Source organism: Centroberyx gerrardi, chromosome 11 (assembly GCF_048128805.1).
Source record: "Centroberyx gerrardi isolate f3 chromosome 11, fCenGer3.hap1.cur.20231027, whole genome shotgun sequence".
Taxonomy (NCBI): domain Eukaryota; kingdom Metazoa; phylum Chordata; class Actinopteri; order Beryciformes; family Berycidae; genus Centroberyx; species Centroberyx gerrardi.
Window position 1 is genome coordinate 20,260,836 of NC_136007.1, and position 12,953 is coordinate 20,273,788.

Sequence of the window (12,953 nt, forward strand, 5' to 3'; positions counted from 1 at the left end):
ATTTAAGCAAATTCAATATGACCGTTTGCTGACTCAATATTCTTTCAAAATAGAAACAACTTGAGTGAATGAATGAGTTAAAGACATTTGAAAACTGTACATTTCAGTGTTGAATATGTAGTATTACTATGTGTTTTTTCCCTGCAGCAGGAAGGTATGCATGTTGTCATCATGTCTGTTACCAGGGAAGGGATTCCAAACCAGTTTCTTAGCAACCTTCAGAAACGTCCTAGCTTTCATGTGATTTTACTAATGAGTCCCTGCTCATTCAGGAGAGTGTCAAATATTGCATGAACCTGCATAAACTGGGAAGCACCAATACCCCCATAGTTTTCTTTGAATGTGCTATCCACTCTGGCTGTTGCTTCCCTACCAAGTTGTGTACAAAACAATAGATTGGTGTGTGATGATGATGCCATGCCGAAGCTAGAAAATAATTTCCATGATTATCCTGCTTAATAGCGGCTTGCGCCATTTATGGTGAGAGCAGATGCAGGATTAGAAGAGTTCAAACAATATACAAGTGTAGGCCAGTAATTTTCAATGAATAAATGTAGAGTGCTGCGATAATTGATGAAAGAGTATTTTGCTCTAGAGTGTTAATGTGTTGCTTCTGATGATGTAAACAAAAGTAGATTATTGTTTTCTCAGTCATTGTATTGTTCCATTCACTAACCGGACTTTACACTTGAACTCCACACTACTATTAAAAAACTCACACTAATAAGCTCATCATTATGTTGATGTAGTTTCAACGAATTTTTAGTTCATTTGATTACAAATATCTTAAGAAAGTTACAGGGAAAATCAAGCCCTAATCAATTTAAGATGAGTATTCCCAGTCATTTTGTATGTTGAACCAAAGCAGTGATTTTTGAGATTTGGGATAAAACGTGTATAAAAAGTCTCTAATTTTTCAAAATGTTATAAGTGAGGTAACTTTGCACAGCTATATTATCATAATATTTATTTTATTTATTTTGATGTATATTATGTATCTGTAAAACCTCATGTCCTGAGACACGTGATTACAAGTTCCTATAGAAAATGTTTTGTATTTTTGTATATTAGGTGAAATTGAGGCATTAACGTCACATCAAAAAATGAATGCAGTGAATTTTAAAATATAGGCGGTTAGCAAAGTGGACCTTCAGATGTCAAAAGCATGAATGAAACCAATGTATCACCCCTACTTGGCACCCATAAAACATAAAAACAGAATATTTTGGAAAGCTTTCTTTGCCAATCCAATTCACAAATAAAACCTGTTTACCAATTCGGTTGAGTCACCCATCAACTTTTTCATTTTTGAGTTAGTCATAACTAGGGTTTGACTCATATGGGTTTTTGAAGGCCAGTACCAATACTTTCAGACTTTCAGACTTTAAATATGACATTTTTCATGCCAAGAAATTCCAAATGTTTCCCTCAGAATTGCCTCTGAAACAGCATTTAAACCATCATGGGACACTAAAACTCTCCACCCCACCTATTCAGTGCTAATGCCATTTAAAAAACAGAGAATTGAACAACTAAATCATATTGGTGGTGGACGACACTGTATCGGATATTGAATAAAAAGCCACTATCGGCCCGATACATCAGCAAACTGTTGTATCGGTGTAACCGTGGCGAGAAGAGAGAGCTGTCCAACAGTGTGTGTGTGTGTGTGTGTGTGTAGTTTTCAGGGAGCCCTACACCGTGCGGGTGGCAGACCAGCGCTCGATGCGGGGCAACGTAGCTGTGTTCAAGTGCCTCATCCCCACTGCCGTGCAGGAGTACGTCAGCGTCGTGTCCTGGGAGAGAGACACCGTTTCCATCGTCCCAGGTAGGACACCCCGTGATTTATGTGTGTGTGTGTGTGTGTGTGTGTCTGTGTGTTGTGGAGGCATGATGATGCGCCGCTGTGCTCTCTGTTTGACCGAACTCTTAACTCCTGTCTTCTGTCTGCTCACTGTTCTGGATCACTGACCCAGTCCTCCTCCTCCTCCTCCCTCCTCCACCTCCTCCTCCTTCCTTACTCTTATCTCCTTCCTCCCTCCTCCTTTCTCTGACTTTTCCCTCTCTACCTCTCTCCGATCAGTGCTCTTCCATCTCAGCGCGTCAATTTTTTTCCTCTGATACTCAGCATCCCCATCTTTCTCTCAAATCCCGTCTTCCTCGCGATTGGCGCTTCCCTCCCCGCTGGATTGGTTGTCTTCATTTTTAGCGCGCAGCGGGTCTGTTGGACACGTTAAATAGACTCTCTTCCAAGTCGCACGCCTCTTCCACTGTTCTCCTCATCAGATCTATTTCTGTCCTCTCCCTCCTTGTCTTGCCACCATGTCCTTGAAGAATAGTGCCACAATTAGAGACACTGGATGTCAATAGGACTGTGGCCCCACATTCGTCTTCATTAACCTCATTTGTGTGCGTGTGTGTGTGTATGTGTGTGCGTGTGTGTGTGTGTGTGTGTGAGAGAGAGAGAGAGCGAGAGAGAGAGAGAGAGAGGAGTCTTTGTGTCTGTTGTATAGCTGTTTTTTTGTATCTATTTGTATTTTATTGTGTGATTATATATTGTGTATAGCACAATGCATGAGATTTATTTTTAATAGTCCAATAAAATGCATTTTTTCAATTTGAAATGCTTGCAATAACAGTGCAGAAGAAGAAGATGATAGAGGGGAAAGAATGAACCAGAGAAAGAGAAGCAAGGAGGGTAGTAGGGCAAGAACGGCCTCAGGTCCTGGCAGATGGTGTTTTATATTATATGTATGCATAACAGAGACACAGTCACACACACACACACACACACACACACACATACAAACACACACACACACACACACACACACGCATGCATTGAGGTTCTAATAGTTTGGGATTTTCATACATTTCCTATTTTTTTTTTAAATTTTATTTTCGATGTAGTTTAAATCAGGTCTCAAGTATAGTTTCAGTGTAGTTTCTGGTGTCTCTTTATGTTTTGCTTTGGTTCATATTCTATTTAGCTTTTACTAAAGTAAATTATAGATTAACAGCCTGGCAGGAAGGTTTTTAAGTAGCTACTATTGGCAAATTGTAGAACAAAACTGCATATTTTGTGGGAATTACCTTGGGATGTTTGTGGTACAGTTTGTATCAAAACATTGATAATAGATCATTTTCTGATGGCTGTCTGCCATCACCCTAGCCCATGCTCTAATTTGGGCTTTTGCTATTAAACACACTATTAAAAATCTAAATTTTCATTTCATTTATGAGTTTTTGAGACAGATTATTGTTTGTTTGTCTTCATTTTTTCCACTCACCAATTTATTTCATTATTTTATTTCATTTTATTTCAGCCAACATTGTCAACACTGCGCACAAACACACACACAGACACAAAATGAAACTATCTTCTTGCATAACTATCTTAGCGAATTGTAGAGAGACATTTCAGTCTTTGTTATTGTCAGGATATTTCAAACCTAAACATCTGTAAATTATTTCTCTTTGATTAGCTGTTTATCAATTGATTCGACTTTCTCCTTGCCCCTGTTTGGCTCTCCGACTCCTGACACTGTAAAGAATTTCCAGTCATGTTTGGCTGAGAGTGAGAAGATGGCTGCTCTCACGTCCCCTTGTTTGTTTTGCTGTTGATTTCTGCACAGAAACACATCTTTGCACGTGCCTCTGCGTCTGCATTTATGGTTTCTGTGTATGAGGGGTTTCTGTGTATATCATCATGTGGCTGCTGTGTGTAATTAGGGGTATATAGGTCAGTTGATGAGCAGTGAGTGTGACGATCAGATGTTGAACATGATGAGCTGCTCACTGAACTCAGCATTCCCTTCCCTCCAACAGCAGCACACACAAACACAACAACTCAGCACACCAAGCACTACACACAGAGCGGTCCCAGTATTGTTGTGTTCAACCTTGACCCCGACCCACCCCAATCAACACGGGAGACCGTGACCTAATCATCGTAACAGCAAAGCAATACAGTAATCTCTGTGTAACATGACGTCTCTTTGAAACACACCACATCTGCCATACAATTCCATAATCTGCACACAACTGTATGCAATCTGAACATCGCAATCTCTTGCACTCTCACATGAATGCACAAGAGATACACAAACGTGCACACATACACACACACAGTAAAATATCCACATACACGTGGTTATATAAACAGTCTGACGGGTCCCTGAACTCTGGATGTGTTATTGAATCTGATCTCTAACTCTTCAGTGAATCATCTCTTTGTGTTAACATCACTGGTCAAAAGCTCTCACCTCACCCACTCTGTCCATGACATGGTCACTGTGCTCCGTCTCTCTCTCTCTCTCTCTCTCTCTCTCTCTCTCTCTCTCTCTCTGTCGATCTCTCTGTCTTCGCTCAGCCAGCGAAGGACTGCCTAGATAGGTCTAATGAAGATGGGAAAATTAAAATTGATTTTGTGAGTGAAAGCTCTCTCTGTATGCCAGGGATTGTGTGGTCATTCAAACAATGACAGGCATTTTTCAAAGAGTTTATTCTGTGTGTGTGTGTGTGTGTGTGTGTGTGTGTGTGTGTGCGTGTGTGTGTGCAGCAGGAGGAAGCTGGTCACAGTTGCTTCTGCACCCACCCAACCAAACCTATCCATGCTCCATCTGCAACAAACGGTGTCTCTTGAGAATTGATTTAGATTGTCAGAGAAAATCGCATACGTTTAAGTATGTGCACACACATGCATTTTTCCGCACATGCCCAATTAAATGAAATACATTCATTCATTCATGTCCATTTGTATCCCAGCATGCACTGGGCAGGCAGACACTCTGGACAGGCCGCCAGTCCATCACAAGGCTAACACAGATGGACAGACAGTCACTCACATTCACACATATGGGCAAATTAGAGTCTCCAATCCACCTGACTTGCATGTCTTAAGACTGTGGGAGGAAACCCACTCGAACACAGGGAGAACATGATTCACTCCTCATGTTAAAATAAGGATGCAGTTTTCTAACTGTAAGACTTGTTTCGTCTTATTCCTGCAATTGGTAAGAACCAAAAAACCCTTTGAACTGAAGTCAGATGTTAATCTAAAACAGTTTGAACTGCTGCATGGTTTGATTGATAAAGAGGGAGAGAAATTAAGTGCTAAAGATGCCTTTGCCCAAAGTTGAGTCCAAAATTGAACTCCACTCTGGTCTCCACTCTAACCCTAACCCTTTCAATATTTAAACATCTTCTCATTCTCCCAAATGACCTCCATTGAAGAGGTTATGTGTTCAAATCCCCCACATCTGGAACAACACTAACCTGGGGTTGAATCCCACCAGAGTTTGTCTGGTCTTTCTTGAGTCTCCTCCACTTTGTCCTCCTCTCTACTTTCCCATTGTCTAAAGAAAGAATAAGAATACTGAGGTGATCGGACTGCCCACTCTCCTTTTAAGAAAAAAAACAATGTAAATCATATATTTCATCATGTCTTCATATTACCTGAAGGAGGAATCATTAGGTGTAGACCCTGATCAGTAGCTGGATCACATACTGCTATGAAGGTAGAGTTGATGACATAACACGACACCGCCGTGCCCTCTGAACCCCAACAGGTTCCCATTTTGTCATACGCACATGCTCCCCATCTGGAGCCGCAAGACTCTTTTAAAATCGTGTGTGTGTGTGTGTGTGTGTGTGTGTGTGTGTATGTGTGTGTGTGTGTGTGCTTGTGTGTGTCCCCTTGCCTGCCCCACTTTCCTGTCCAGCCAGGACAGTGAGGGGTTTAAGAGGGGAGGGGTGCAGACTGACCTATTTCCCTCCCACTCCCCTGTCCCATACCATCCCTGTAGCTAAGCCTCATACATGTTTGACCCTCAAGAGACAATGGAGGCCGGCTAATCTGAGCAGTGATCTGAAGGAGGGGAGCTGGAGCAGAGACAGAGAGATAGAGATAGAGAGGGGTTGTGGATGGGAATAAAAACACAGGGACACAGAGAGGTTCAGCTTGCAGATCGAGGCAGGCGCAGTCTAACCAGCAGAAAGCTAATGAGTGGCTCCGATGAATAGAGACTGGACCAGCAGATGGCTGTGGCCACATGGTGGTCCAGAGAAGATGCCCAACCATGCTCTATCTAATCCACCTGCCACACAGTTTGGCCTTGTTTATGTATTTGCACAGCAAAAAAAAACAGCAAAGAATTATGATAAAACACAATGCTAAAACACAAGAGGAAGGAGAAAAAATGACAGTGTGCAGGTGAGGTAAATAAACCAAGAGGATTAGATGAGTATTCTAGCACATTTACACTTCACCCACTCATCCTCAATACACTGTGTAACCTATCAAAGGCACAGCGACTGGTTGCCACTAAACCTCACAATATCACTTTTTCACCCACTTCACCTGCAACCTTTTTCTACTCTTATCCTCTCACTTTCTCATTCAATCACCCTCCTAACTTCTGCTCTTGTTCTACTATCTTCTAAACTGGTGCAATTGTACAATATACAGACACGTGTTGTGCATGCTTGTGCCATGGATTTATATCCATGCAAAGACACTGTTTGTATTGTGCATCTAGTAATTCTGATAGAGGGAGAGTATGCATATTTAGATCAGACCACATAGTCCCTTTGAAAGTAAGGTAGATTTAACCCTTATTTAACCTGTCAGTGTGTAAATGCTGCATTATCTAGCACTGATGTGAACTTCTTAATATGTCCTGGGTCCTAATGGATGTTACCAGGCGGCTGGGTCACTTACAGGCTACATTACAGATCGATCCTCCGCCCCTGGGCTCCCTGCTGGGAGGAAGGCAGTTTGACACACAAGCACAGACACAAAGACATACAGACAAACACACACACACACACACACACACACACACACATGCACACACACACGCCTATCCAATGCCGGAGTGGTTAATCGGGAGCAAAATTACAGATGGGCTGGTCAGTGGACAAGCTCAGGAGTTAATGATTGAATTTAAAAAGAAAGTTGGCCGTAACATCATTGTATAATTAAAAAAATAATTTAGAATGAAATATATAAAATACATAGCCTATAAATGTATTATTTATATATTTTGATTTTTTTTTAATTCACTATAAACGGCAAAAAGAGAAAGAGTGGTACACAGAAAGCTAGAATTTAAACACAGAAAACTAGAATTTAAACACAGAAAGCTAGAATTTAAAAGGGAAGTGCTGAAGGAAGATGCGCTGAAACATTCAAAGCTAATGGACACTAGTTGGCTGCTTACTGACATTTATGATGATTATAATACAGCAGCAAAGCGACTGAGATAGGAAGTAGGCCTGCTCATAGGCGTAGCTCATGGATATAATGAAGAACTGAGACTTCTTAGTGCAAACAGTTATAATGATGTGGCCATTTGTATAATAAGCCTCCAATATGTAGTGGACCACCTAAGCTTATTTTTCTGCCCAAATTATTGGTACAGTGCTTCTTTTGTACACACACACACACACACACACACACACACAGACTCTAAATACTACAGCTCTTAATCTCAGTAATTAAAAAGTAAATATTAAAGGGCTCGACTTTCAGACAGGGAGTCATACAGAGATGCAGTCAAGAGAAACAAAAAAAGAGGAGAGGTGACAAAGAGAGAGGGACCTCATGGCGAGCGGTGGTGTGTTAGGACAGGATGCCTGTTTGTAAATCTGTGTTTGTGCACTCAGAACAGGAATACATTAATAGATACACTTGTCTGGGACTCTGCTGGCTCATGTAAACACAGGTCTGACACACACTTGCTCCTAGAAAGTACAAATGTACAAGCCTGGCCCCCTCTCCCCTACACACACACACACACACACGCACATACACACATTCCCCTTTGTCTGCTCTCTCCTCAGGTAACACAAAAAAGCCATTTTCTGATTTTGCGTGAAGTTGCCTGAATATGGAGCGCTCATTAAACATTAACTCAGGACACATTAGGCTGCGCTCTGCTCCGCTCTGCCCCACTCTGGTGTGTGTCGGCTGTCCCGTCGTGCTCGGGCTGCCTGGGCGCGGGACATGGTGCGACAGAGGAGGACGGGGGGCACGTGGCGCCCCGAGGGCTCGTGGAACAGAACCGTAATCCCATCGACTGCCATGCACATGCAGGTCGCCCGCTCCCCCCCCCGGTCTCACACCATCCCTCCCTCACTTCACCTCTCCCTCCTCCACTCCTGCCTCTGCTGTCCCATGTGGCACATGGCAGGCACAAGGGGGGGGGGGGTTACAGCTTTAAATTGATTGATTCATAATAATGCCCCGTTGCAAGATAAAAAACATCCTGTCATGCATTTGGCACAAAAATCTTTTTTTTGTTTTTTTTATACATTTAAATCTTATTTCCAATGCTACTAATTCCTTGGATTTCTATAACTTGTCCTACAGTTTGTTTCCCTCTGCCTCTGCATCCTTTTTGCCCCTCTCCCATTTGCCCCAGTGTGCTGAGAACGACTGGGAGCGGGGCAGAAACAGATGGGGCGCTGGCAGCCATCTTTTACTCAGTTAGGTTGAGTAGGCACGTGGGTGGGTGTGTTAATTAGCACAAATAAGTGTGTATGTGTGTGTGTGTGTGTGTGTGTGTGTGTGTGTGCGCGCGTGCGGGTGTGTGCGCGTGTTGTGTGTGTGCAAGGGGCACAATAGGCGTAATTATCTCTGCTTGAGAGGCCCAGTTAGGGGGGGAGCGCGGAGAGGCGGAGTTCAACAATGGCCCAACCACAGGCTTTGTGTGTACAGAGCAGAGGGCTGACAAGTGTCGCCTATTATTGACTATTTACACACTACTACACACGCCTGCCCTCGTGCACTTACACCGAAATGCACACACAGCATGCTGGTCGCCTTCTCTCTCTCTTTGTCTCTTTTTCTCTCTCTCACACGCACACACACGCAAACAGAAATACGAGCACACACACACACACACACACAGACACACACAGACACACGCAGATACACGCAGTACAAGTGTTAGACCATGTTTACAGTGTATCAGTGTATCAGTGTCAATCAGTGTAAGAGGCAGAGATGGGAAAGCCCCTGCGAGCACATCACTGTGACAGAAATCTGGCCACTATCTTACCCTCCAACCCCGACTGTGTGGTAGAGAGAGAAAGACAGAGAGAGGGAGGGAGAGAGAGAGAGAGAGAGAGAGAGACAGAGAGTTATGTGTGTGTCTGCACCCAAAATCAGTTGAGAAGGTTTCAAATTGTAATCCATTACAGATTACCGATTACTGATCATCTGGCATAATAAGTAACAAGTGCATGAAATCAGGTTATTTTCAGATTCTTTGGGGTGATGTTGTTTACAAAGTTCATCTGCTTTAAATTCAGGTAAACATTTAATTTTGATTTCTCAACATTGTCATTTCAAAGGCATTATTAACACTATGGTCTAACTTAAACCATTATTTCAAGATGTGTGAGATGACGTTTGAGCGCATAATCTTGTATTTAAGATTTCCTTTTCCCCGACAAACATATTTCTGAACAGTCGCCATTTTTAAAAGTAACCACATTCACATCACTGGGAGTTTTATTTTTAGTAATGTATCAGATAATAGCAACCAATTAGTCTGTACTCTCCAACTGTGTACCCAGTGAACAGATTGTCCAACCCTCTCCTTGTAATCACATCCAGCGTCGTTAAGGAAAGTGAAAGCAGAGAGGCGAGTCTCAAGGCTTAGAGCGGTTAGAGAACCAAGTCTTGGACTATAGGGTTTATCTGGTCTGGATCGGGTTAAGAAATAGGATTTGGGTAAAGAGGGTTTACCCCTTTTCTCCCCTTTTCCTCTACTCTTTTGTTTAGGCTAGTGAAAGAGGGATTAGGGCAAGGAGATTACAGCAGCCTCTACTAAGAAATTCTGTTGAAGGAAATGCTTATTTACTCACCAGCTAGCAGCAATGGAAGAAGACTGATCCTGATCCCTTTCTTCCCCTCATTATGAATGACAGCGATTTCCTCGCTAATCCTCTCATACTCCTGTATCATTTCTTAACTTGTGGCTTTAAAGTGACATTTCACTTTTGTGCAAAAATTCAATTTTTTCAGAATGCTCACCTGGTGACTTCTTTAGTGGTTAACACTCATTGTTACCTGCGCCTTGGAGTGTGTATTCATATAGCATTTTTTTCCCAATTATTGCCAATAGGCAACTTTACTTTTGGAAAAAGTAATCATAGAGAAAAAAATCTGTGAATCTATAATAGCTGGTGAATGTGTTAGCCATATGACCTTTAGACTAGAAAGGAAAAGAAAAGATAAATCACATAATAACAACACTGATTACCATTGCAGCCATTATGGGTGGTTGACTGCTCAGGGGTTTGCATAAGGATATAAATGCTTAAAACTAAATGTATGCCAAAGTCAAATATTGTTTAATTCAAGACCAAAACAGATACATTCCACATTGTGATATGCATTTATTCTCCACACACTGTAATATCACAGTATAGCAATACTCTTAATATGATTCATCACACTGAGAGATTCCTTTCTTATCGTTTCTCTTCGTCTCTCGCTCACCCCAGCGAACGCAGCCAGTTGTCCAGGGACAAGAGATGACATGATCGGGGATCAAAGGGGATCCCTGGTGGTCATCCAAGTGCCATGTTCCTACATGACCTCTCAATCAGACCTATTGATCCGCCTGTCTTTTAGCTGTCCAAACACACATAAAGGCCAGATCAACATGGCAGCCCCTGACTGATTGGAGTGGGTGGCGGGGTGAGGGAGGTGAGAGGTAGAGCCAGCGGAGGAGTGAGTGGGTGAGAGACGGTGCTTTGGGGTTAATGCGGTGGAGCAGACTGTGGTTTTCTTCCACTGGAAAAGGGTGTGATGTTTCTTGGCTATTGTTTGTTGGCACTGGGGATTAGTGTGTGCGTAGTAAATGTCATCTGCAAGCAAGTCAATAATTCAACATGTATAAAGCATGTGTGTGTAGTTCTCTCTCTCTCTCTTTCTCTCTCTCTCTCTGAAACACCAAAGCCCAGTTAAGACGCTAGTCAATAATTCAGTATATACAGTAAGTGGAAATGATACAGAACAAATAGCAGCAGTCATTAGTTTCACTCTCTCTCTCTGTTGGTCAGTCTGATCACAGTGTGGTCCGTCTCGTTCCGAAATCAAAGTTCATTACCGTGCAGCAGCGAGTTGCCAGCGGGACAGCAATGGGACGGCATCCTGCAGTGAGTGACAGTGCACACAATCTGTGTCTACATTTTGGAAATCTATTTTCAATAGGACATGTGATCACAGGCTATCTAGCACCCTGTGCACACACTGTGCCATTTTCACACCTATGTTTTGTGGATCTATTTTCAAAAGATCCCAGAAAGTCCATTAATTGGCCTTCATCCTGAGGTGTTGATGAGTTTTGAAAATTGAGTTGAAATTTTCACACAAATATTGTAGAGCACTGTGATTGAATTGACATATCCTAGAGTGTGAGTATAGTGCAAAGCACAAGGGACAGCGTGCAATGCATAGAGGTGGAGCATTAATGGAGACAAATTCAGATACAGATACATACAAAATCGAATAGAGTGCATCTATTCATGCCCACTTTCAGCTTTATTTATCTTATCTTATCTGTAAATCGCCTAATTCATACATTCTGTCCACCTCTAACCACCAGTAAACAACCAGTGAGACCCTGTGGTTTGGTTTCCAGACTTACGCAGGAGTGGATAACACAATCTTATACATGCAACAACAGATTTACTCTACAGAAGGCTGGGAGCACAGTGAGGATTATGTTCTTTGGCAATATTATCCAGTCTTTCAGTCAGGTAAATGCTCAGGGCAATGCAGGTAGATGCCTTCATGGTCACTTGGATCTATACTATATCGCCACCAGGCAGCATTATATGAGGTTTCTGAACTGTGAGCCGAAGATGATGGTGAGAAGCTCTCAAGCAGCCCAAGGGACGGTCCTGGTCTCCCTCCTGTTCACCTCAAACAACTAAAACTTAAACTTTAGCTACAGATTATATTGTATATTGTATTGTATTTACAGGTGGAGATGACACAGGAGCTTGGTGGAAACTTCATCATAATGGTGCAAGGATAAGCATCTGCAGCTCACTTTACAGCAAAAAATATCCACCATAACAACTTATCCAGTCTAGTATTGTGTGTTAAAATCATATTTTTCTTAAAACAAGTTAAAAAAAATCTGCCAGTGGGGTGAAATAATTTCACTTTTTCCACTGCAAATCAACTTGTTTCAAGAATTTTCTTGAATCAAGTGACATTATCTTGATTCCAATGGAGTGATCGGCCTTATTTCAAGATATTGTCATTTGTTTCTAGAAAGTGTGAAACTGAATTGGAAACAAGTTATTTTTTTCACCTGTTTTATGAAAAACACGGTTTTAAGACTTGACTGAATAACTAAAGAAAGGCATTTTTTGCAGAGAGTTAGTAAGACAAATGAGCTGGTGGTGAACTTCCAGAGGAAGAACAGTCACCATCCAGCAGATTCCAGGGGATTCATATTGACATTGAACTGGCTTGGACCATCAACACTGATGAAGAAGGGGAAGAATGCAGGTCATATGCTTGTCCCTATGGTTTTTCATTTGTTAAGGCAAGTGTCATCCTTTATGCTGCAGTGTGTGTGTCAGCGAGTGGGATGCAGGTTTGACTGGGCTGGCACTTGACCCACTGAATGTCATTATGGAGAGGTAAAAAAGAATGAACACTGCCTCAACAATGGGTGTCACCTGCAGTATAGGGTGCTCTCTTTCAGCAGCAAAGCACCCTCAAATCAATGATTAATGCCTCTAAGGTGCTCCACAGAGAGTTTTACACATTTCATATTACTGGCTGCTGTACGGTACAATAATAACTCAGTTATATAACCATAAAGTCTTCTCTTGATGGTGATAGAGGTAATGCTACTCTGGAGTGTTGATCAAAGTTATCGTTGTTGCTGTGACTGCTGTTGGTGTTGTTCTTGATC

The 12,953-nt window shown here is 42.1% G+C and overlaps 1 protein-coding gene across 1 annotated transcript in view; it reads left to right on the forward strand.

Annotated features, from left to right (window-relative positions):
• Positions 1-12,953, forward strand: part of LOC139925289 (cell adhesion molecule DSCAML1-like) — a 57,094-nt gene that overhangs the window by 12,679 nt on the left and 31,462 nt on the right. The window contains 1 exon segment of the mRNA XM_071916604.2: positions 1,682-1,828. Coding sequence (XP_071772705.1) covers positions 1,682-1,828 — 147 coding nt within the window.